The following is a 24,454-nucleotide window of genomic DNA, read 5'->3' on the forward strand; positions in this document are numbered from 1 at the left end:
GACCTTAGCTTGCAAAAAAACTGACCTAAGCGCCGCAAAGTAACGTTTTAAAAAAAAAACTTTTTTATTCTTCTTCCAAAACATACAGAGATGACATGTTAATGATATACAACTTTGTATACAATATACAAAAAGAACATTAACTTGTACTAAAGAGAGAGTCATTCTCCACGATGATTGGCCGAGAAGACATAATGTGAGATGAGATGGAAGACGTGTAATGTTCACTTTCTTCTCACGGTAGACATTGAATCCACAGCTAGATCAATGAGTATAGAAGCCCTATGATTGCAACAACCATCATTTGAAGTGTCACGCAATTCTGAAATTATCGTACATTATGGGATTTTTTTTTTCATTATTGATCATACGTACAGAGATCAAAATTATCGTACAAATACGATAATTATCGAACGTCTGGCAATACTGGTGTGGCGCTACCAGCCTGATTTCGGTGACCTACTTAGTTTATCGGTATACATTTCACCAGGCATTTTTATTAACGATAGGTAATACTTATCTAAACTGTTTAGCTAGTCTTTCAGCTAGCTAGTCTTTTATATACTTTATTAATGCTTGGTATTTCCATGGTATTTACTATCTGTTTGTTCTTTATTGTCTTTTGTTAATAGAAACCATACAGCTCTATGTCTGATTCCCATGCAACTATGGCCTGATTCCCATGCTGCTATTTACAAATTAAAGGCACACTATGCAAGATTTGTACCTTAATATAACAGCTTTGAAATCATTTCGATGGTAAACAAACTCGTAGTAGGGTGAATCATCCCGATAGCAAAGCAGTCGGGGGACGCCGCTGGCAAAACCAGCAGTGCAAGTTTGAGAGGTGGCGTCCCGACAAATCTCGCGAGAATCACGATTTGCTTTACGGCACAACGTCACATACATCAACAACATATGAAGCAGCCTCTATGGAAGACACTAGCACGCATTTCAGACGTGAATCATGACAGAGACGATGAAGAAAACGCGGTCGGAAGAGTCAAGGAAAAGAAAATGAGAAAGTGAGACACAAGAGTCCCACTCAGTCAGGCTTTCACTCGTTGGCCAGAGCTAAAAAGCAGCAAAGGATGCAACAGCGATGCTGACCAGGCGTTCTTGTTGATGGACTAGGAAGTAAATCTCTTATTTGTAAACTCTATGTTTCTATGTCAAAGAGATGTGTCTTTAATCTGGCTTTGAACTGACAGAGTGTGTCTGCTTCCCGGACAATGTTAGGAAGATTGTTCCAAAGTTTTGGTGCTAAATAGGAAAAGGATCTACCGCCAGCAGTGATGCGCGGGTCAACGTATAAACAAACCGCACCCGACCGACGTTTTCAACTAACCCGCCCGCAACTCGGACCGCAAAAAAAGAAAAAGAAAATATTGTACCCGACCCGCTTCCTGACCCGCATTTTTTAAAAGTAGTAAATGCTCATCGTAGCATCTTAATATAACTTAATATATTCTAATTTTGTCAAGAATTATAAAAAATCGTCAATAAGATCATAATTTGTACTAAAATAGTCTAAATGTTTAGTTTTAAAAACAATTTAAAAAAGCTGGCTATGTCTATTTTGATGTTTCTGCGCAAGTTCAGCAGACAGTGAGGTTCGGGTTTGTTCCGATCAGAGCTCGTGAGTGAGAGCGCATTTCTGAATATTCCGCTCCGCTCACTCATTCCGCTCAGGGTCGCTCGCTCAACCCAGATGGCCTGCTGGTTCGAAAATGTGGAATAAGGGCTGCCTCCGACTATTTTTTTTTTCTAGTCGACTAGTAGTTGTTCATTTAAGCCATTGGTGGACAAATCGCCCCTTTATATTAATTCAATTACTTAGGCTATAGCCTACAGGATAATAGCCTAAGCGTTATGACCGCACGCTTAAAGCTTGCCACAAAGAACCGGTTAAAGTAATGATTATGAATGTGTCTAAATTAGCAAGGAGACATTTAATTGTTTAGTAATAAACTGGTGTTTTCTGTGTCGCTGCAAAGATGAAGTTGACGGTGCGGAGATTGCGGACTCGCCATGAACGCCAGGGAGAAATTACATGATCAGAGAGTAGCCTATTTATTTTGGTTTGAATATTTTCGTTTAAAAGTAGACATTTCAAGCTTTCTGTAATATATAGCCTATATTTCTCAAATTTGTGAGGCACAAGCTGAGTTTCGGCGCCCTCCAGTTCACATGCAATGCAAGTGATCGTGCCGGCGCCTTCTTACATTGCCTGCTATATATTTGCGTCTTATTTATTAAATACGGGCAATTGATGGATAAAACATTGATCAAAATTAAGATACGATTTATACAAAACGAAAATCTTTTAAAAAGAGTTTTCTATAAAACAAAACTTAATGAAGTCGTCAAAATCATGTTACCAAAAACAACGCCGTTGCTAGGAGGGCGAGAGCGCCTCTGCCTTTCAGTGCCTCTGCCTTTCAGCGCCTCTGCCTCGCGAGTGGATGATAGCCCTGAAGACGCCTAGCAATGATATACCTTTAGTGGTAGTATACCTTTAGTTAAGTTATACCTTAAGAGTCTTCGTAGCGCGCTAAGAGACAACGTTATCGGAAAATGCAGCCCAGGTACGATGCGTAATGGAGATTCCAAAGCGCTCTTCTTGGTCAGAACCATGGAGAGCGATCGCGGATTTACTTTTAACAATGCAACAAAATATTTAAAGAGCATCAAGCTATTAAAATCTATATTATGTATACGCACAGATAATATAACAGTAGGCTTTTAGTCAATATTTTTTTATTAGGTTAAGCAGTGATTGGATAACGTTTTTTTTTTTTAAATTTAATGTTTTTAATTTAAGGCCCACCTACTGGCCCATCCAAAACTGAAATCCTGGCGCCGTGCCTGGTTGGTCGTGCCAGTTTTGTGGTTATCAAATGTGTAAATAGCATCGCAAGAAGTACACATGACAAAGCCAGCAATTTGGTCATCATCTTTCATTATTTCGGCAAATGTCTCCCATTTAGTGCTTTGTAAGTCATCAGCAATATTTTAAAATTGATGCGATGTTTAATAGGGAGCCAGTGCAGTTTTGACAGAACTGGGCTAATATGGTCATACTTCCTGGTTCTGGTAAGAACTCGAGCTGCTGCGTTTTTAACCAGCTGTAGTTTGTTTATTAAGCGTGCAGGGCAACCACCCAGTAGAGCATTACAATAATCTAGCCTTGATGTCATGAAAGCATGAACTAATTGTTCCGCATTTGTCAGTGAGAGCATATGACGTAATTTAGATATATTTTTAAGATGGAAAAATGCGGTTTTACAGATACTTGACACGTGACTTTCAAATGAAAGATTGGTATCAAAGAGCACACCCAGGTTCCTAACCGACGACGAAGACTTAACAGAGCAGCCATCAAGTGTTAGACAGTATTCTAGGTTATTACGTGAGGAAGTTTTTTGTCCAATAATTAGAATCTCTGTTTTTTCAGAATTTAGAAGTAGGAAATTACGAGTCATCCAATTTTTTATATCAGCTATGCATTCTGTTAATTTAGTGAATTGGTAAGTTTCGTTAGGTTTTGAAGAAATATAGAGCTGAGTATCGTCAGCATAACAGTGGAAGCTAATTCCATGTTTCCTAATGATATCTCCTAATGGTAGCATGTACAGAGTGAACAGCAACGGTCCTAGTACTGAGCCTTGTGGTACGCCATACTGAACTTGTGATCGATGAGACATCTCTTCATTTACTGCTACAAATTGATAACGGTCAGATAAGTATAATTTAAACCATGCTAGTGCAATTCCACTAATGCCAACATAGTTTTCTAGTCTATTTAAAAGAATGTTGTGGTCAATGGTGTCAAACGCAGCACTAAGATCGAGTAACACTAATAGAGAGATACAACCACGATCGGATGATAAGAGCAAATCATTTGTGACTCTAACGAGAGCAGTCTCAGTACTATGGTACGGTCTAAATCCTGACTGAAAATCCTCGCAGATATCATTTCTTTCTAAAAAGGAACACAGTTGTGAAGATACTGCCTTTTCTAGTATCTTTGACAGAAAAGGTAGATTCGAGATCGGCCTGTAATTGACTAATTCTGTAGGATCAAGTTGCGTTTTTTTAACAAGCGGTTTAATCATAGCCAGCTTAAAGTTTTTTGGTACGTATCCTAGAGACAAAGACGAATTAATGATATTAAGAAGAGGATCTATGACCTCTGGAAGCATCTCTTTCAGTAGCTTAGTCGGTATAGGGTCTAACATACATGTTGTCGATTTAGATGATTTAACGAGTTTAGTAAATTCTTCCTCTCCTATAGCAACGAATGAATCAAATTTTTCCTCAGGGAGACTACAATGCACTGCCTGATGCGATACTGTAGTAGACGGTTGCATAGTTATAATTTTGTCCCTGATATTATCAATCTTATAAGTGAAGAAGTTCATAAAATCATTACTGCTGTGCTGCTTGGAAACATCTGTGTTTGAAGCTTTCTTTTTCGTTAGTTTAGCCACTGTTTCAAATAAAAACCTAGGATTATGTTTATTTTCTTCTAATAGGGTTGAAAAATAAGCAGATCTAGCAGCTTTCAATGCCTCTCTATATGCTATCGAGCTCTCTTTCCATGAAATGCGAAATACCTCTAGTTTTGTTTTCTTCCAGTTGCGTTCCATTTTTCTGGCTGCTCTCTTAAGGGCCTGAGTGTGCTTGTTGTACCACGACGTTGGATTATTTTCTTTAATCTTCTTAAAGCGCAAAGGAGCAACTGTGTCTAAAGTGCTGGAAAAGAGAGAGTTAAAAGTTTCTGTTGCAATATCAAGTTCTTCTAAGCTATCTGGGATGCTGAGATGATGAAACTGATCAGGAAGATTATTAATAAAGCAATCTTTAGTGGCAGAAGTGATAGGTCTAACATATTTGAAACACGGAGTCGGCTTTGCAGCCTTGGCTAAATGTAATTTACACGAGACTAGATAATGATCTGAGATGTCATCGCTCTGCTGCAGAATTTCAACGGCATCAACATCTATTCCATGTGATAATATTAGATCTAGAGTATGATTACGACGATGAGTAGGTCCTGACACGTGTTGTCTAACTCCAATTGAGTTTACAATGTCTTTAAATGCCAAACCCAATGCATCTTTTTCATTATCGATGTGTATATTAAAATCACCAACAATTAGTACTTTATCTGCAGCCAATACTAACTCTGATAGAAAGTCCGCAAATTCTTTGATAAAGTCTGTATGGTGCCCTGGTGGCCTGTATACAGTAGCCAGCACAAATCTCAAACGTGATTTATCATTTATACTATATATTTTTACATTAAGCACTAACACTTCAAAATAATTATATTTAAAACTTGATTTCTTAGTGGTTTTGAAAATATTACTATAAATTACAGCAACACCACCCCCTTTGCGTTTCAGACGAGGCTCATGTTTATGAGAGTAATCTTGCGGGGTGGACTCATTTAAAGTAATGTAATCATTTGGTTTTAGCCAGGTTTCTGTCAAACACAGCACATCTAGGTTATTATCTGAAATCATATCATTAACAATGAGTGCTTTTGAAGTAAGCGATCGAATATTCAGCAACCCAAGCTATAGCATTTGCTCATCTGTATTATAGCTGTTTTTTTATTTGTTGAACATCAATAAAATTTTTAACCTTAGATGGGTTTAAACGTTTTTTGGATTTCCAAATTCGGGGAACAGACACAGTCTCTATATTATGATAGCTAGGTGAAAGAGGCTCTATGTGATGGGATTTATCTGACCTGGGTGAGATAAATTCGGGGAACAGACACAGACAAATTCGGGGAACAGACACAGTCTCTATATGATGATAGCTAGGTGAAAGAGGCTCTATGTGATGGGATTTATCTGACTTTAGCTGGCATATTTGTATGAAATCGTGAAACATTACCTCGTCAGTAGACATCTTCGGAGGCTATCTGTGCCTGTTCGATGTCCGACGCCGGTATACATGGGGGAGGAGATCAGGTCGTGAGTGCAGAGACTGCTCTGAGTGAGTGGTATTTACAACAGTAACGTTAAATACAAGTACTCCACAGCGACTCTAGGGGTCGCTGTTTGACAAAGGTGTCGACAGCCGGGCCGTCATTGCCACAGAGTCCAGTTCTATACTCAGAAAAGAGACTGACTGACTGGGCAGTAATGAGCTCTTGGTCCAGTTGACTGTGAGACCCAGGCTTTCCAGGTGGCTGAGAAGCACTGTTCTGTGAGAAATAAGTTCTTTCTCTGACTGTGCTAGAATCAGCCAATCGTCCAAATAGTTCAAAATCCGCATGCCCTGATTTCTCAGGGGAGCGAGAGCCGTGTCCATGCACTTCGTGAATGTACGGGGTGCCAAAGACAGGCCGAACGGCAGGACGGTGTATTGATATACCTGACCATCGAAGGCGAATCTCAAGAATGGCCTGTGACGTGGTATTATCTGAATCTGAAAGTAAGCGTCTTTCAGATCGAGGGAAATAAACCAGTCCCCCGGTCGAATTTGCGCGAGGATCTGTCTGGTTGTGAGCATTTTGAACAATCTTCTCATAAGAGCTTTGTTCAAATATCTCAGATCTAGGATCGGTCTGAGTGCTCCGTCCTTCTTGGGCACGAGGAAGTAACGGCTGTAAAAGCCTGACTCGCTCAGAGAAGGAGGTACCGGTTCTATGGCCCCTTTGCACAGAAGTTTCGCTATTTCTGCACGAAGTAGGTGTGCTACTTCCCCATTCACTCTAGTCTCGGTTTGTGCTCGAAAGCGCGGGGGACGGCGAGCGAACTGCAACGAATAGCCCTGCTTTACTGTGCTCAGCACCCATTCTGACACGCCTGGAATAGCTTCCCATGCTTTTGCATGTACAGCTAGGGGCAAAATGGCCTCCGGGTTCCGATTGCCACATTCTGTGGGCTCGAGAACCTGACTCGGAGGCGCAGGGGTAAAATGCTTGTAAGTAAGTGTGAGCGCTCGTGAGCGGGCACAAGACTTACATTCGTGACTTGACCGGCAGGAAGTGGCCGTGTAACGGAGCGGGCAGTGAGTAGGTGTGGGCACAGGGTCGTGGGCACATGTCCTACATCTAACACTCGAGCGGCTTTTGCCAGCTTTATGAGAGTGGGCTCCGTGAAAGGCACGGGGGGTATAGTGCTTGTGTGTAGGGCTGAACACTGAAACGTGGGCACATTTTCTACACTTAAAACACATGCTGCGTGAGCCGGACAACCAGACATTATGCTCTTTTTGAGATTTCTCTGGGTCGCCATGACAACGGCGGTTGTATGCAGGCGAGCGGGTTGTATCACCGGCTCGTTGGCTGCGTAATACACATCTGCAGTAGCCATGACTACGGGGACTGGCAGAGCGGAACGCTTTGACGGTGGTCCGGCCGCGGCTATTGTCACTAGCATTTTCTATTGTCACTAGAAAATGCTATTGTCACTAGCATTTTCCTCCTTTGAGCTGCTAGGAGGACTTCGTGGGCTTGGGTTTTAGCGTGATCTTAGGCCGGGGTCCCTGCGGGGGAGGCGGCCTGTGACGGCTGGTCGAGCGCGATCTAGGGCGGCCGCCCTGTCGTCGCTGCGAAGACGGAGGCTGAGCTGGACGCTGGGTAGAGCTTTGCGCAGGCTGGTTCCGAGAGCGGCGTGCGGCTGAGCTCGAGCGTCGAGGCAGGAAAAGGTTCATAGCCTGAGTGGTCTTTTGTACCTCCGAGAAGCGGTCTACGATCCCGTTAACCGCTGGGCAGAAGAGGCCGGTGGGGGAGAGCGGGGCGTTGAGAAAAACGGCTCGCTCAGACTCCCTCATGTTGGTGAGCGTCAACCAGAGGTGCCTCTCTGTGACGGTCAGCGAGGACATGCACCTTCCAAGAGCCTGGGCAGCGGACTTAGCGCGAAGGGAGAGATCCGTCGCGCTGCGCAAATCCGTGATGGAGGCAGGATCTGGGCCTTTCTCGTCCAGATCACGGAGGAGATCGGCTTGGAGGATCTGTAGGACTGCCATGGAGTGCAAGGCTGAGGCAGCCTGTCCGGCGGCGGCGAACAAGGGCTGACAAGGGCTGATGTAGTCCTGTAGGCTTTGGACGGGAGGGCAGCCTTTGAGCGCCATCCAGCAGAGGGCGGGCAAAGGTGCGCTGCAACCGCTTCTTCCACTGGGGGAATAGAATTATACCCCTTCTCGGCGGCGCCGTCAACCTGTGAGAGCGCAGAGGAGACATGAGAGTGGACTCTCACGGAGAATGGTGCATTCCACGATTTTGAAAGCTCAGCGTGGAGCTCCGGCAGGAAGGGTGCAGTCCTGGATGCGGGCGCTTGGCGGCGGCGATGGAGAAAGCAGCCGTTGAGTCTGTTAGGCGCGGGCTCTTTAGGCGGTGACCACTCGCGGCCAAGTTGGTCGACGGCCTTGGTGAGGAGGCGCAGGAGTTCCGCATCCACGCTGGCCCGAGTACGGCCGGACTCCTGGACTAACGAGGAGGCAGAGTGGTGTGAACCGGACCATTCCTCGCTGTCAGAGGCCAGGATGGAGCAGCTGTCAGCGGCGGCGTCTTCATCCGCTCCATCTCCTGAGGCGGCGGCGGCGCGGGCGGGAGCCGGTGGCTGCGCGTCCGGGAGGAGGGGCGGAGAAGGAGAGAAAGAAGCTCGAGGGAAGGGTTCCGGCGAGATTTTAAGCGCCACATCGGTCTCCTATATCTCTATACAACGCCTCTTCTCAATCCTATATCTCAACGCCTCTGGGAGCGGCGCTTCTTCCTGCGCGGCCCAGCAGAGACAGGTGGAGTGACAGCTTCGGCGTCGAATGCTTCAAGTCGAGCCCGCAGGGTCGACATTGAAAGCTTCTCGCATTGCGCTGAGCGGGGCTCGGCACGAGCATTTTGCTAAAAACGCCTCATGCTCTTTTAGATAGTGAGTGTGTATCGCGCCGGCGAACACACACAGCAGAGAAAGGATACTTTGTCGCCGGATAGCGCGGCAGGCACGGATGGCTGAAGGCGGTGAAGACGGCCGGCTTCCTCAGTCGCTTTCCTAGGCTTGCTGGTCGCTTGTTTCGACGGCGGCAGCTTCTCAAGATCCAGCGATGCGTAGAGCTTCGCTGAAGAAATGAAAATCAGAGTTCAGCCCGTTGAGCCCTTCCTTATATACGCTAAGCCACACCCATTCTGGCGGGCTGTGACGCGTGGAGGGCGCAAAGCGCCCTCATTAGGCGTGACGTCACGCAGGGCTCACCGGTAGGTTGCTGCAGTTGCCGCAGGACAGCCAATGAGCACGCTTATACAGCCTGCTATGGTCGGCTGGCTGCCGCACTGCGTTGACAATAAATACAAAATTAAGGATAATTTTTTGGCTTCAGATCTCGAGAAAAGATGACTTTACCTGTAGCGTAAGCAACTTACGCAATACGAGAGAACCTCTCGTAAGAGAACTAGCTAGACACGAAGTCACCAAAACAGAGGTAGGCCTATGTTGTGCTTTTTGTTAATTACTTAAAGTCGTTTCACCTGCAATGTAAAAATATATTAGCGTAAATTAGGCGAAATATAAGGGGAATTATTGCTAATTTCATGATAAATAAAAAAAATTTTTATTTGTTTACCTCTGGGCACCTCCTTCACTAAATATTCTCTGGTTGTACTTTAACAGGTTGCCATAAAAATCATTGATAAAACTCGACTGGATGAATCTGATTTAGAGAAGATTAACCGGGAAGTTAAAATCATGAAGCTTTTGAAGCACCCATACATAATCAAGCTTTACCAGGTGTGTGTGTGTGTGTGTGTGTGTGTGTGTGTGTGTGTGCTTGTGTTATTCAATAATTATGGTTGATTGATACCCATATATTATAGGCCTATATTCATTTATTAGGCACATATTATGTTGATAGACCTTTGTCAATAATAGTAATACTCTTAATGATCCATGTTCACTAGAAATAAGAGTTTAATATTTCATACTATGTCTTATATTGTCCTCCTATATCTCAACCAGAGCCGGATTAACGCAAAGGCAAACTAGGCACGTGCCTAGGGCCCGATTGGCGGGATGGGGCCCAGACAGAGGGACAAAAAAAAAAAAAAAAAAAAAAAAAAAAATTGTACAAATGTTCTATCTACAATTTATTTCAAAATGTATTAATTAACTAAAAATAGTGACGATGTTTATCTTAACCATAGACTGTTACATTACGTCACATTAACGCCAGCCCATGACTGTATATATATAGAGGCGCCAGCCAGTTAAGTCCGAGTCAGCGGCGGTCAGAGGCGGTCAACGAACGCATCCATCAGGTGCTGCGAGTGCGAAGCAAAAGCCTAAATAGGCACGCAAAAAAGCACAGCTCGTAATGCAGGTCATCGATTTTGGAGTGATTGCAATGTATTTTAAATATAAACTTGTGGGCTACTGTAGATCAGCGTCATTTCTGGAAAAATCATTCACCGCTTTGTTAGTCTACGAGTTTAAAAGAGCGCGAGCGTCATTAACGTGCCCAGACGCGACGCTTTGAATTTGCGCGTACAATGAATAACATCGCGTTGGGAGCTGACTAGTAAAAAAGCTACAAAAGTAAAAGACAAGACGTTTGTATTCAAAGTTAAAAAACCAACACACTGCAACATTTTTAAATGTTTCAAATAAAGGATCTCATATCTATGGGTCTATCTTCTATATTCTGATGCTGATGATTAGATAATACCCTGACATCATAGCCTATACGAATATCAGTTTAGATTTTTTTTTCCTGCTCAGTAGCGATCGTATCTTTCTCTTCCACTTGATTTGTGTATAGCATATTTAAGGTAGCAATGCAATACATAATATCATATTACTGATATTAATAATATGACAATATCTGCAGTCAATATTGATTAAATGGGAGGGAAAAATCCTGCCCATAACGCATATGAAAAAAATTATAAAAGCACGTTCATGTTCATCTACTGAAGTGGTATTCTGGAACTGTGAATAAACTGAATAAAACAGCAAAATAACAACAAGAACAATAACATCTTCATTAAACAAAAAAGAGATTACCTTAGATGAAGTTTGATGTAGTAGGCTACCAGTAAAAAGTCTGGACCCATTACTATTTTTAATGTTTTTGAAAGAAGTTTCTTATTATGCTCTACAAGCCTGCATTTATTTGATCAAAAATACAGAAAAAAAACAGGAATATTCAGCGAGGATGTGTTAAATATATAAAAGTGATAGTGAAGACTTTTTTAAAACAACTTTTTAATAATCAAAAAATCCTGAAAAAAAGTATCACGTTATAAAATAAATATTAAGCACCATTTCTAACATTTGATAATAAATCCGAATATTATAAAGTTTTCTGAAGGATCACGTGACACTAAATTCAGCTTTGCATCACAGAAATATATTTTAAAGTATAGTAAAATAGAAAACCATTATTTTAAATTGTAATAATATTTCACTATATTATTTTTCTGTAGGCTATTTTTGATCAAATAAATCCAGGCTTGATGAGCATAAGAGACTTCTTTCAAAAACATTAAAAATAGTAATTTGTCCAAACTTATGTACTGTGTAAGTAAAAATATACTAAATTTAAAATTAAATGTTGTATAAATAAAAAGGTTAGGAATCATATTTGTTTCAAGTGTTTTTTATTGGGGGTGGGGGGGCCTCCAACATGAATTTTGCCTAGGGCCTCCAAATGTCTAGAACCGGCCCTGCTTACAATGGAAACGTCATGATACAACTGCTTTCTCAATAATTATTTAATGTTGATGTTCCAAGTCCATATAGACGCATGACAAAACGGGGCCATGTTCTAGAAAAATAAAAATAAAACTGAGTTGAAATTAAATTAGACAGAAAATTCTCATGTAATTAGATGTTGAGATATCATTTGTTTAGGCATTTAGCCTTTTTAATCAAGCAGGATTCCAATTTGTGTTCCCTGAGAAGCAGCTCTTTTGTGTCATGTATGTGCACTACCTATTGTTCCATGACTCCAATAAGATGTAACTGTAATTTTGATTCATCATTTTATTTATGAAGATCTATGTTAAAAAAAAAAAAAAAAATACTGCTTGTCACAAGTATGAAGAATGTGTTTGTGTAATGTAGGTTATGGAGACCAAAGACATGCTGTATATTGTGACAGAGTATGCCAAAAATTGAGAGATGTTTGGTAAAGAGAATCTTTTAATTACCTACAAATCTGTATTTTTTAGGCTTTTATGTCATTGCCTCTCATGCTGGTAACTAATACTGCTATTATCTTTCTCTTTCAAAGATTAGGCTATCTTACCTCAGTTGGTCATCTAAGTGAAGCAGAAGCTCGTAGGAAGTTCTGGCAACTCCTTGATGCTGTAGAATATTGTCACTAGCATCAAATTGTACACAGAGACCTGAAAGCAGAAAATTTACTCCTGGATGGTAACATGAATATAAAACTGGCAGGTAAGAAAGATCATGTAGCCTACCTCTATTTTCATCCATCCATTTTCCAAACCACTTATCCTCTGTAAGGTTGTGAGTCTTAAAAATATGATTGCATGTAAAAATTATGACAATCAAACAAAAAGTAAATGAATCCATTGACCATTGCCATAATTATATCAATTTTCAAATGCAGTGGTTCTCCCCGTTCCTCGCGCCACCCCAAACATTTATGAATTTACTATATGGGCTACACATGCATACTGAATGAAAGTATGGTAATGTTTATTGTATTTATTTACAGAAGTATATTATATCGTACCTCAAACTTCTCTAATAAGCGCTACTGGAGTCTGTGTGTGATGACGTTGCAGGAAGTGGCGTAGCGCAAATCCGCAAACTAACATTCCCAAGTGAAGTGAAGTTCAAGTAGTAGGGAGTAGTGAACAATCATATAGGACAAAATATATGCAGAGCGGGAGGAGTGCAGGTGCTGCATGCACTTTGTGCAGGATCTTTGTTGGGTGCTGCAGGACCGGGATTGAGAAGCACTGCACTAATGAGAGTGTGAAAAGTGTTGTAAGAGACTTATTGTTATTAAAAGTACCTCATTTAGAGACATCTAATGGCTAATGTACAGTATCTCTTTGTATTTCTTCAGACTTTGGTTTTGGGAACTTCTATCAGCCTGGTAAATCTTTGTCCACCTGGTGTGGGAGTCCTCCCTATGCCGCCCCAGAAGTCTTTGAGGGGAAGGAATTTGAGGGACCGCCCTTGGATATCTGGGTAAGATCTTCAGCTTTTTTATAACTGTTCTGACCCTCTGAAAATTTCCAGAATGTCCTCTTTGACATTAAGGAAACATTTGAAATGTGTCTCTGACTGCTTCTTAGAGTCTGGGAGTATTGTTGTATGTATTGGTTTGTGGCATACTACCTTTTGATGGCACCACTCTCCTTGCCTTAAGAAGAAGAGTCACTGACGGACGCTTCAGAGTGCCCTTCTTCATGTCACAGGGTATGCCTCAATATAGAAGGTTCCTCCTACACTGTATATAGAGGGGCATACAACATTTACATATATAGTTCCAGCACCATTCTCATGGTCGTCTTAACTGTGCATTAATTTTCAATATTTTAGTTGGACTCTTTTCTCATGGACTGGTGTGCTGAAATCTGGTGTCTTTAGCCCTTCTTTCATCCTTGCTCTTTCCATCATTCTACAGACTGTGAAAGCCTTATACGGAGGATGTTGGCTGTTGAACCTACCAAGAGATTCAGTGTGGCACAAATCAAACAACATCGTTGGATGCAGGCTGATCCCTCTGCTATATTCCATTCCCCTTTACACTTTTCCTGTCTTGAGACTCATCTCCAACAAGGGACTTACAATGAAGCAGTTCTGAGTATTATGCAGACAGTGGGCATTGACAGGAAGAGAACCATAGAGGTGAGGAGCCCAGAGATCAAGGTGGGAAAAAGACACCTTAATTCACCTTAAAAAAAAAAAATTCTGTCATTATTTACTCACCCTCATGTCATTCTGCGAAACAAAAAAGAAGATATTTTGAGGAATGTTGGTAACCAAATGGAAGAAAAAACACAATGAGACCTTTCTCAAAAGTGTTTTTTTTTTTTCCCACAGAAAAAAGTTATACATGTTTGAAATGACATGAGGGTCATTAGATTATGACAGAATTGACCATTCCTTCAAGTCTAAACAGGGTTCCCACGGGTCCTTGAAATCCTTGAAAGTTTGAGAATCTGAAAAATTCAAGGCACTGTAAAGTTTTTGAAAATAAACATACATAGATACAGGTCATTGAAAGTGCTTGAATTTATTTTGTGTAATAGGTTTTCTGGAAAAAAAATACATATTATTTGTATTTTATTTATAAATATATTATATTATTTATATTATAATATAAATATTTATATTCATATTTTGCCAACACTTCATGGCCTATCATGCATACTAGCTTGCTTGATTTACGTTAGTTACGCGCATTTACATGTTATGTTAAGTGTTTCCCGCATGAGGTACTTTGTGTTGTATGTTGTACGTTGCCATGATGTTCACATGCGCACAAAACTACTACGATGGTACCTCAACGTTTGTTGTTGGACGCAACAAATGTGTCCCCACATTAAGTCAATTTGAGGGTATTGGACCTGGAAAGTCCTTGAATTTAAAGTTAACCAAGGTGTGGGAACCCTGTCTAAATTAGAGGTCTTCAACCCTTCTACTGGGTGTGTTTGAAATCGCCCCCTATACCCTCATTCACTATTCCCTACATTACTCCACATATAGTCCCCATGAAGGAGTGAATGACAACGAGTGAGCAAATTCGGACACTGAGTGCGCCGGAAGAGCTGCAGCTTTTGCATCATTTGTGCTTGCTGTTTAATAATCTTTTGAAACTAAGCAAACTGGCAGCTCTAGTAGTAATGAAAATATTTATCTTGAACTCTGTCATGGAAACTAGCATGTATAAACCTTACTTAAACAATTTAATAATCAATTAAAAAGGAATTTATACCTGTATCATGTAATGCCAGTCTGATTTTTGTGAAGTCAGACTCATAGACCTTGGTTAAGCTTGGCTTTGTCCTGCATGCATATATATTAATTCGACTAAAATACATTGGTATTGTAAGTTTGCTCTGAAGACAGATGTGACATGATACAAGTATTTAATCCTTCAAATATTGGGTTACACATTCATTGTGTCATTTGTACTGGGACAGACAGATGAAGACTAGTAGCTCAACACTATACAGTAGCTTGATTATAACATGTATACGCATGTACTTACCGAGCATCACTTTATTGACTAAAAACATGCCTCTGTATTCAGTCTCTTCAGAACAGTAGCTTCAACCATTTTTCTGCTATCTACTGCCTGCTGTTAGAAAGAGTGTTGAAGCATCAAGCACTGCTACAAAACTGGCTGAAAGTTCGGGGTCACAACCCTTCAGCAACAATGCTGCCTTTGGAGGACGATCTTAGCACACTAGAGTACACATGCTCTGCTTCTGCTACCTGCCAGCTGGAGACTACAGCATATCAAAAGTCACAGCCTGGGGATCTAAAAAAGAGGGAGGAGGACGATCAGTCCATGATCAATCCTTCTTTGGGGTTCAGAAAATCACAGAGACACACGCCCTCAAATGCCTGTGCCTCCCAGAACTTTTCCTGCTTACCAAGTTTGAAGGAATCTCTATAGATATTTCATTCATTATGATTAGTCAATTTATACTGGCTACAAGTACTGTGACACATTGATATTAATGTGTTGCAGAATGTGTCTGACTCTGTTTTATTAGTATTCCCTGTCCCTTGCTTTAGGTATAGTCATAGATCGTGTAGATGGTGCCACCTCAAACTGCTGCCTCAGGTCCATTCCCTCTGCTTCTACTAGTTCTTCTTTCACCACCCTCTGCACCCCATTAGAGATGGGCACTGACACCAATGGCCGCATGACTCAGGGATTACGTCCGTGTTCACAGATATTACTAGGGAATTCCGGCACTCACTCATCCACCCTTGGGCACCAGAGTTGTCTGCCCATACCCAGCTTTCCGGAGGGAAGGAGATCCTCAGATACCTCTCTTATACAAGGTCAGGGAAACAGTACACTGTGCACAGAGCAAATTATATCCTTGTTAAAGTAAACAATATGAATTAAACAATATTTCCTCTTTTTTTGTTAGGTGTGAAGGCTTTCCCAACTTATTTGAGAAAGAATGCCTGTATTAAGGACCAGCTGAGTTGGAGTAAACCTAAGGTGCCTGTGCGACACGTGTGGATCCTAGACGACAGTCCTCAAAGCGGTAGTAGCATCTGCAGTTTTAACAAGCCCCCCATGCTCTCCAGTGGCGCTCCACAGTGGTGTCCAGGAGAATGTTTTAAAAAATAAAAGGTGAAAATAATTGATCAATTAATCAATTAATGATTTACCCTTGTTAAAAAAAATAAGAAGACCAAAGGGCTTAGTTGTATTGGATGTGCACTTATGTATTAAAAAGTATATTTTTAAAAACCTGTACTTGCAGATAATAAATAAATAAATAAATAAATAAATAAATAAAAGGGGCCTTTTATTTATTTTTATTTTTTTTATTTTTTTTTAACTGTAATTTTAATTTTAATTTAATTTTAACTGTAGTTATTCATATTACATTTGAAGTTAATATATTTGAATTGTACTAAATTGCATCTGTATCATTAGCAATGTGTAATTACAAACATTTTCAAATGCATGACATAGCCTACAAGTTTCAGTAGAAATTTTAATTATATTTTAGTTTCCCATAAAAACTTGTCAGTACTCTCAGCAGTACACTTATATTTCAAAGACGATAGAAGTATGAAAAGATAAACTGTAAAGATGTACTTAAGTCCTTCTTTATTGAGTCAAAAAAGCACCCTTAAGTGCATTTAATATAAATGTAAATATATTTTAATTTAATTGGGAATAAGAAATGAATTGTCCAAAAACATTACATTCAGTTTTCACTTAAGTTTTCTTTTAAAAGAACATTACTTATCTAATAAGTAACTTCTCTTTCAGTAGGTGTATTTGTTTTTCATAAGGGTACTTTCACCCTCATAGAAGCCATTACAAATTTATTTGTAAATTTCAAACAGCTGAAATCAAATACCTATAGCCTCTTTATTTTTGTATTTTAGGATGGTTCCCTTTCAATGCCATCAGAGCCAGCAGCAGCTTCTCCCAGTGGCCTCTACTTCTTATGTTCCATTGAAAAAAAACACAGGCCTAGATTCACAGAGCTTTTTCACGCCACCTCTTCCCCCACAGTAACAGAGGAAACCCATTAGTCTCTCCGCCTGCTTGCTCCCACCGCAGTCAGCTCCTCGCCACTCTCAATTTTCTCTCTCCTCTTCTTCCTCCATTGTGGAACCAGCCGCAAAGCTTCTTGAGACTCGACTGCAGATTACTCCACAATCTCAGTCTCTGCCTCAGGCTGGGATTTACATTGGCATTGTATTACCCTCAGTTAAGTGACCCTGATTTTATCCAGGACCTTTATAAATAAAATATAGTTTAGTTTTTGTCACAATTGAGAGTTTAAGTGTGAGTGAATTGTCCTGACTAATAAATAAATTACTAACTAATAATAAATAATTGCTGTGTTTGTAAAGAGGCAAATAGTTTTATTGATACATTATATTGCATTGTTGTCATGATTGTAGTTTGCTTAGTTAATGTCCAGAAAGTGGTGTGAATATTAGTATTATAAACAGTTTTCTTGTTGTTGTTTTTGTATTATAATTTATTTGGTGCCAAAAATTATTAATAATTGACAACTACTTTTGGTTTAGTTTAGTTTGGTTTAGTTAGAGCTTGACCGTTATTATACAGTAATTTAGGGGGCATTGCTGTTTTTAATAGTGGAATACTATGCATGGGGTTATTAGTTTATTAAAACAGAGATCTGTAATATCTTCTTTCTTTTTTTTTAAACCAAATAAACTTCAAATGTTTTTATCACTTGCTTCTTTTAAAAAGTAATTTTAAAAATGACACACTTGCATTATTGGCTTGCATATTATCAGTCCATTGGAAAGTGGTAACCTGCGTTGGTATCTAAATTAAATTCCAGTTCATTTAGATGTCATTAGTTAAAATTTATACTGTAGGTTACCATACATGTTCCATATTTAGAGATTTAATCTACTGGCAACACAGTTTTACACTAAAAACATACTTAACGTATAGCCCCCATTGAAGGGAAATGCCAATAGTCAATAGAAAATCAATCAGTAGCTCTTATGACAAAGTGCAGATGGCAACAGGTTTAAGAAAGCTTTAGAAAACATTTTGGATTGTTTTCATATACCAGTTCTCACCAGTTCAATAAGAATCTGGATATGTCTTATTTGTAGTTATATTCATCTATGCATCATTCAACTTGTCCACAATAATATGATTTAATTATGATGTATGGTGTGACTTGTATTGTATTACATAGCATTAAAAAAAGACAAACGTGGTGTGTCTAATGGTTAATGGTACAACTTTATTTTTTAATCATTTTTTTAGTAGACCCCTGAGGAGTCTGTAATCAGTAGAACAGGGCTAAAATCTACAAGACAGGAAAGAGTCAATGACAAGAGAGGTCTAGAAAAGAGGTCTTGACACAGGTAAGAGAGGAAGCAGAGGTCTGACTGGTGCCAGTGATGGAATCTCTCTCAGATCAGAAATCTTCAAACAGAGCAATTTTAAACCAAGCTCTCCACCTTCCCTTGACAACCTTTCATTTAGTTCTCCAATTGATCCTATACAGTAAAGGATTATGCTTTTAAATCATAATTACCCTCATAATATATCGCCAAGGATGAAAATGACTGTTTGCCACTTAACATCTGACTAGAGAGAAGGGTAGAGTGTTGAGTAAAGAAACGTTACAATCTTTCACTTCAATCTTTAAGACCCCCAGCCAATCATCCTGATCCATTACCTGTGTGAATAGCATGTAATGAAAAAATGAAAACAATCATAGTGGATTATGGAGATTTTTAGCTAGTATAGTCTAATGAAAGAAGGTATTAGGCCAGATATACATTGACACCCTTTGAGGTGGAAGGAAGGGCTTGTTTAATGATAGACAAATAAAGGATTTGCTTAAATCCACCTTTAGATGCCCTCTGCAATTAAAGATGCCCCAAACACCTGGGAGCCCCACTCACACCTCCAAACCACCAACTGGCTGTGGGGTGCTGCCCGTCTAGGAGGAGGAGCCTGAGTTGGGCTTGTCCTCGCGGGTAACAGGGATGATGCGGTCTCCGCGGCCAGCATCTATGCCACCAGTCTTGGGTCCACAAAGAGTGAGCAGGCCATCAGCAGACAGTGAGCAGTTGATGGCAGACTGGTCCACGTTGGAAGGCAGACGGTAGCGACGGCGGAACTCACGGGAGATGTAGCCATGATCATCCTGAAAGCCAACCATGCAATAGAAATAGAGAAAAATGTAGGAAAAGGCCACATATTCATAAACCCATCATACACAGATATTATTTTTGTATTATATTACAGATTGTATTAACACGTATTACAATAACACGGTAACACTATAACACTGAAGAGGAGCCTGTTCTATTGAAGTAAAGCTTTATTCAGTTGAGTTTAAATGAATTGATATTTATATATACTATACTAATATATATATATATATATATATATATATATATATATATATATATATATATATATATATATATATATATATATATATATTAGCTTATAATAGAATTATAGATCATAATTGAATGAATAATAAAGTAAAGTGTTAAAGTATATCAAAGTAATCCATCAAGAGGTTGACACCCATTCCAACTGTTCCAACTCTGAAGACAGCCATTTTCATTTATTAGAAATTTTCTCCTAAATTGGTCTGAATCTTACAAACCTGTTTACAGGATCTGTTACTAGTTTGATCCTGATTACATTATTGTAGATTTGAGGCCATATACTGTAACTCATAACCGTATGGAGTACGGTTCAACAAGCACTGGTGAAACAGTTGTCACCGATTTAGTGTCTGCTGTTGATTAGGTCATACAGAACAACAGCTTTTTCAAGGCATTTTAGCGCACACTCCACCAGTAAAGCCTGGAAAAGATTACCCAGAAGTTCTTTACTGGCTTTTGGGACTCCAAATAGGGTGGCAGGCTATGACACAGAAGTGACGTCAATCTGACACAAACATTCTGAGAGATCTGCTTCTGCTTTTTCCTCATCTGTGCCTCCTTTAAGGCTACTGAAACATGAATAAACCCACCATGCTGAAAAAGTGGCTATGGGGGGAGGATGGAGATGATAATAATAGAAAAGGAACTGAAAAGAAAAAGTCAACTGGGAAAAAAATGGGAGGAAATGTGCAGTGCTGGGTAGCAACTGATTACATGTTATCTGGATTACGTACTCAGTTTAAAAAAATAATAATACTTGTAATTAGATTATATTACATTTTAAAATGTTTGTGATCAGACTACGGTTACTTTTTTGTTGTTGATTACATGAATACATGTTATTCTCACAAATTATTCATAATTCATTGATTCTCCCTACCACTTCGTTTTACTGAAATTAATTGAATTGCACACACAGACAAACCACTATTCATGAGCCTATCACTGAAAACTGAGACCCACACAGCATTTGATCACTGGATTTAAAGAAATCATTTCACTTTTAAGAAGTGTTTTTGTCTTTCAAACAAGGCTGTCAATAATAAAAATAAAAAAAGTCAATAATAATAATAATCAAATTAAGTTCAACAAAATTTTCTTTAAACATTTTTTTTAGTAAGTGATTTATTTTGATTGTTTTTATTTTAAAAGTATTTTTTCACATTTACATTTTTATGATTTAATTACTTAAAAGGTTTTTTTTTTTTTTTTTTTTTTTTTTTTTTTTTGTAGTAATGTTATTTGGAATCTGTAATCAGTAATCTACCCAGCACTGGATATATGAGGCGGTAAAAGAGAGCAATGCAAAGATGAATGTGCTTGGAATGGCTGATGTGTTTTAAAATAATTATCTCATAAAAGCTTAAATAATCCAAAAGATTTTTTATTTATATTAAAAAAAGATTTCACATATAAAAATATTACTTGCTCCTTAAATTTCAAATAATTTATTTTGCTTCTATAAAAAATATTTCACTAGAACAACTGGTACTGCATTGAAATATACGCAGTCTACTTCTGTATGACTTCCAAAGAGTTTGCTAAATGCCTGTCTGTGAAAATTCAGGGTTTTATTTATTTAGGATGATGTGATTTCATGAAATCATGAATTATATTTGCCCATGCACTAAAGTTATAGAATAATTCATTAGTCATGTTTAATTACACTCACTCCTATAGTTGTTCTAGATGTCAAAGATGCTCATTTCTGACTTTATGCGATGCATATAAAAGTTGCGATTTTTAGAGAGAAGAATTCAGACTGATCCACTGACAAGAATTTATCATAGGCTACTGCATTTGTTACACTATTTAATTCTTCCAGACTGTTGAATACACACATACAAGCACTTACAGTGATGTGAATAAGTTTAGACACCCATGCTAAAGTTGCCTAAAAAGAGGAATAAAAAATCATCTTTTGGAAATTGATCTTAATGCCTTAATTTAAAAAATGAGGAAAAATCCAACCTTTAAGGACACCAATTTTCTTTGTGAATGAATAATGTATCGTAAATAAATAAATGTTCTTCTTTAAAATACAGGGTGCATAAGTCAGGACACCCCTATGTTAAATTCCCATAGAGGCAGGCAGATTTTTATTTTTAAAGGCCAGTTGGATCCAGGATACTATGCATCCTGATAAAGTTCCCTTGGCCTCTGGAATTAAAATAGCCGCACATCATCACACACCCTTACCATACCTAGAGATTGGCATGGAGTACTTTCCATAAGATCATCTCTCAATGCAAATCAAACCAGCTATTAGGTTAACTGAAATAAAACCATGCCAATCTCTAGGTATGGTGAAGGGTATGTGATGATGTGCGGCTATTTTAATTCCAACGACCTTAAAGGTTGGATTTTTCCTCATTTTTTTAATTAAGGCATTAAGATCAATTTCCAAAAGATGAATTTTTATTCCTCTTTTTAGGCAACTTTAGCATGGGTGTCCATACTTATTCACATCACTGTATACTATTATACTGATGTACTGTTCACTGTCCATAGTTCACTGCACACTGAACAATTTGATGGAAAACAAACTGTAAATGAAGCATCATACACAAACTTCAGAGTCGGATTAAATAATGATTCACTACTATGTTCAACTACCAACTTTCTCCCACTATAAGAAAAAATCAGCACAGCAATTGATAAGAACATTTGGATGGTTAATTTAATTTAATTGCGAGTTTCTAATTGCTAACCTCTCTTGAGAAGATAAGAATAGATTATCTGTCCTGTCGTAATGAGCCATGACCTCACCTGTCTTTCTGCATGCTTGCCCTCGATCTCCACATAGTCATCTGTCACCTTGACATTGAGCTCATCAGGAGAGAAGTGTTTCACATCCAGGTACACTGTGAATTTGTCTCTGTCAGACCTCACCTGAAAAAGTGTCAAGCAGTGGAGTTACATCGACATGGTGTCAATTGTAGTTTCACAAGTTCACACTTACATATAATCAGATAAGAGTAAAGAGTATGCATATTTGACGTGCTGTCCGAGAGGAGGGCTCCGAGCTCAGAATTGTGCCCGAACCCAGAGGACTCCCCCCATATCTCTGGCCGGGATAAGAACAATCGAGAGTGAGGAGTTGGGGTGGTGGAGGGATGCTGGAAAACTGTTGACCAGCCTTCATATTTACCATGTTTGGGTTGAATGTACTTTTCTGCTAGGACATTATACATTTTTCTACATATTTTTTTTTCTAACAGCGCTGTGTAGCTCATTTTTTTATTGGTCTTATTTGCGATTTAATTCCTGAAGTCTGTAAGGAAAAATTCGTTAAATGTATTTTCCGGAAATAAGTTTCACATCCACCATATACCTTACTTTGAGGTGATACTAATACTGTATGTTGTTTGCCAAAAAATGATTAAATTGATTAAATGATAATCAAACCTGTGTTGGGCTTTAGCATCAACAATGGCATTATAAAATTCAAAATCTTCTCAATTCGCAATAAAGAATTCATACCTCAGAGATGCCTGAGTTGGAGGAGTCCAGGAAGTTGCGGAAGAGTGAATGTCGATAGTAAGGGCTGATAGTTGAGGCAGCGAAGGGGAAGAGGTCATAGTCGAACAGGCCTTCTCCAAAGAACTGATCGAAGAGACGGGTGGGATAGCCCATGTTGCGTCTGAACCAGGGGTGTTGGATGGCAATATCCATAATGTCAAGCTTGGAAACTCTCAACTTTGATTAGCTAAAGTGGACTGGCAAATCTCAGCGATTTGAGTCTGACTGTGACTATTTCCACTTGATGTTGAGGAGACTTTTGAAGGAGAAGATGTAGACTGAAGGAGAGTACGAGGAGGCTGATAGAGGCTGGTACAGTAGACAAGATCCCTAAATGATGTGTGCCGTCCTCAATGGAGAAAACCCCCTGGTTATATACCTGTGCTTCAGAAAGAGGGGCTTACAAGTGGATCTCTCTGGAATGGCATTATCTCATGGTGGGAACAGTGCTGTCAGCAGAATTAGTGGGGTGCACACTGACCTGAGAATGACAGCTTTGAATGGCTCCCGGCAATACTCTGGTGGCCAGCTATCACCGGAAAATGTGCCTGCCAAAACAAACCAGACCATACAGATTAAGTGGAGTGGCTGCAGAACTTTACTAATGGTACTAATGGTGTGTTATGGCCACTTGGTTCACCTGATGTTTCTTAGGCCTGACTACTTTAAAAGTACAGGTCTTCAGATGCTTATTTCCTCCTCAAAATTGAAGCTTCACTAAAATGTTAATTTGTTAGTTGTTAGTCTGCAAAATTCTATTGAAACTGACGCTAAAATTTCCTCTTTTGGCACTATGTTACTACAGAATACAAATCACATAACATCCTGAATCACATGTGCACTACAGTTAGTAAAGAGAGGGATTAGTGCAGGGAATGTAGTGAATGACTGCAATTCCCATGCTCTGCAGAATCAAACTAAACATCAGTATCATGTACATATTTTTAAACCTTTAAAGCCTGACATATAAACTAATATTCAGAAAAATCTTTTTTTTTTTTTTTTTTTTTTAAATAAAAGTTTTTTGGACTATCAGACACAATATTTTTTTAAAAACAACTTTTTTTAAGTATCATATTTAATACATCAGGCTTTTATGGGTCATGTAGTATGATATGAGAATATGAGGCTCACACTAAAAGCGCATAAAATGTATTCAGATGCCCAAACTGAGCAAAAATATTTTGTGCAATAATTTGGTGCAGTTGCTGATGTTTATAACAGACTACTCACATAAGGTGTTTTAGTTTTGTGAACAAAGCTCTGTAGTTTTGATTGTGGAGGGGCAAATCATATAATATAATGAGATTGGATATATGAATGAG

The 24,454-nt window shown here is 39.2% G+C and overlaps 3 protein-coding genes across 5 annotated transcripts in view; 1 reads left to right on the forward strand and 2 right to left on the reverse strand.

Annotated features, from left to right (window-relative positions):
* The window catches only part of LOC307147501 (splicing factor U2AF 35 kDa subunit-like), a 225,512-nt gene that overhangs the window by 83,051 nt on the left and 118,007 nt on the right, over positions 1-24,454 (reverse strand). The window lies entirely within an intron of this gene.
* On the forward strand, positions 12,247-18,424 carry LOC307147480 (serine/threonine-protein kinase SIK2-like). The gene is made up of 7 exons (XM_079852230.1): positions 12,247-12,413; positions 13,054-13,178; positions 13,286-13,409; positions 13,618-13,841; positions 15,902-16,013; positions 16,106-16,314; positions 17,085-18,424. The coding sequence occupies exons 1-6, from the start codon at positions 12,395-12,397 to the stop codon at positions 16,309-16,311; spliced, it is 810 nt and encodes a 269-aa protein (XP_079708356.1). The 5' UTR covers positions 12,247-12,394; the 3' UTR covers positions 16,312-16,314; positions 17,085-18,424.
* cryaa (crystallin, alpha A) lies at positions 19,145-23,321 on the reverse strand (the record flags this gene model as incomplete). Its single annotated transcript, XM_079857723.1, has 3 exons — positions 23,091-23,321; positions 22,377-22,499; positions 19,145-19,351 (listed from the first exon to the last, which is right to left on the reverse strand). The coding sequence occupies exons 1-3, from the start codon at positions 23,280-23,282 to the stop codon at positions 19,145-19,147; spliced, it is 522 nt and encodes a 173-aa protein (XP_079713849.1). The 5' UTR covers positions 23,283-23,321.

This window comes from Squalius cephalus (assembly GCF_949319135.1).
Source record: "Squalius cephalus genome assembly, chromosome: 2".
NCBI lineage: Eukaryota > Metazoa > Chordata > Actinopteri > Cypriniformes > Leuciscidae > Squalius > Squalius cephalus.

Excerpts from the sequence above, each read along its gene's own strand:
- LOC307147480 (XM_079852230.1), top strand. Across the intron at positions 13,179-13,285 it reads GACCGCCCTTGGATATCTGG|AGTCTGGGAGTATTGTTGTA; the intron begins GTAAGATCTTCA and ends ACTGCTTCTTAG. Across the intron at positions 13,410-13,617 it reads GCCCTTCTTCATGTCACAGG|ACTGTGAAAGCCTTATACGG; the intron begins GTATGCCTCAAT and ends ATCATTCTACAG.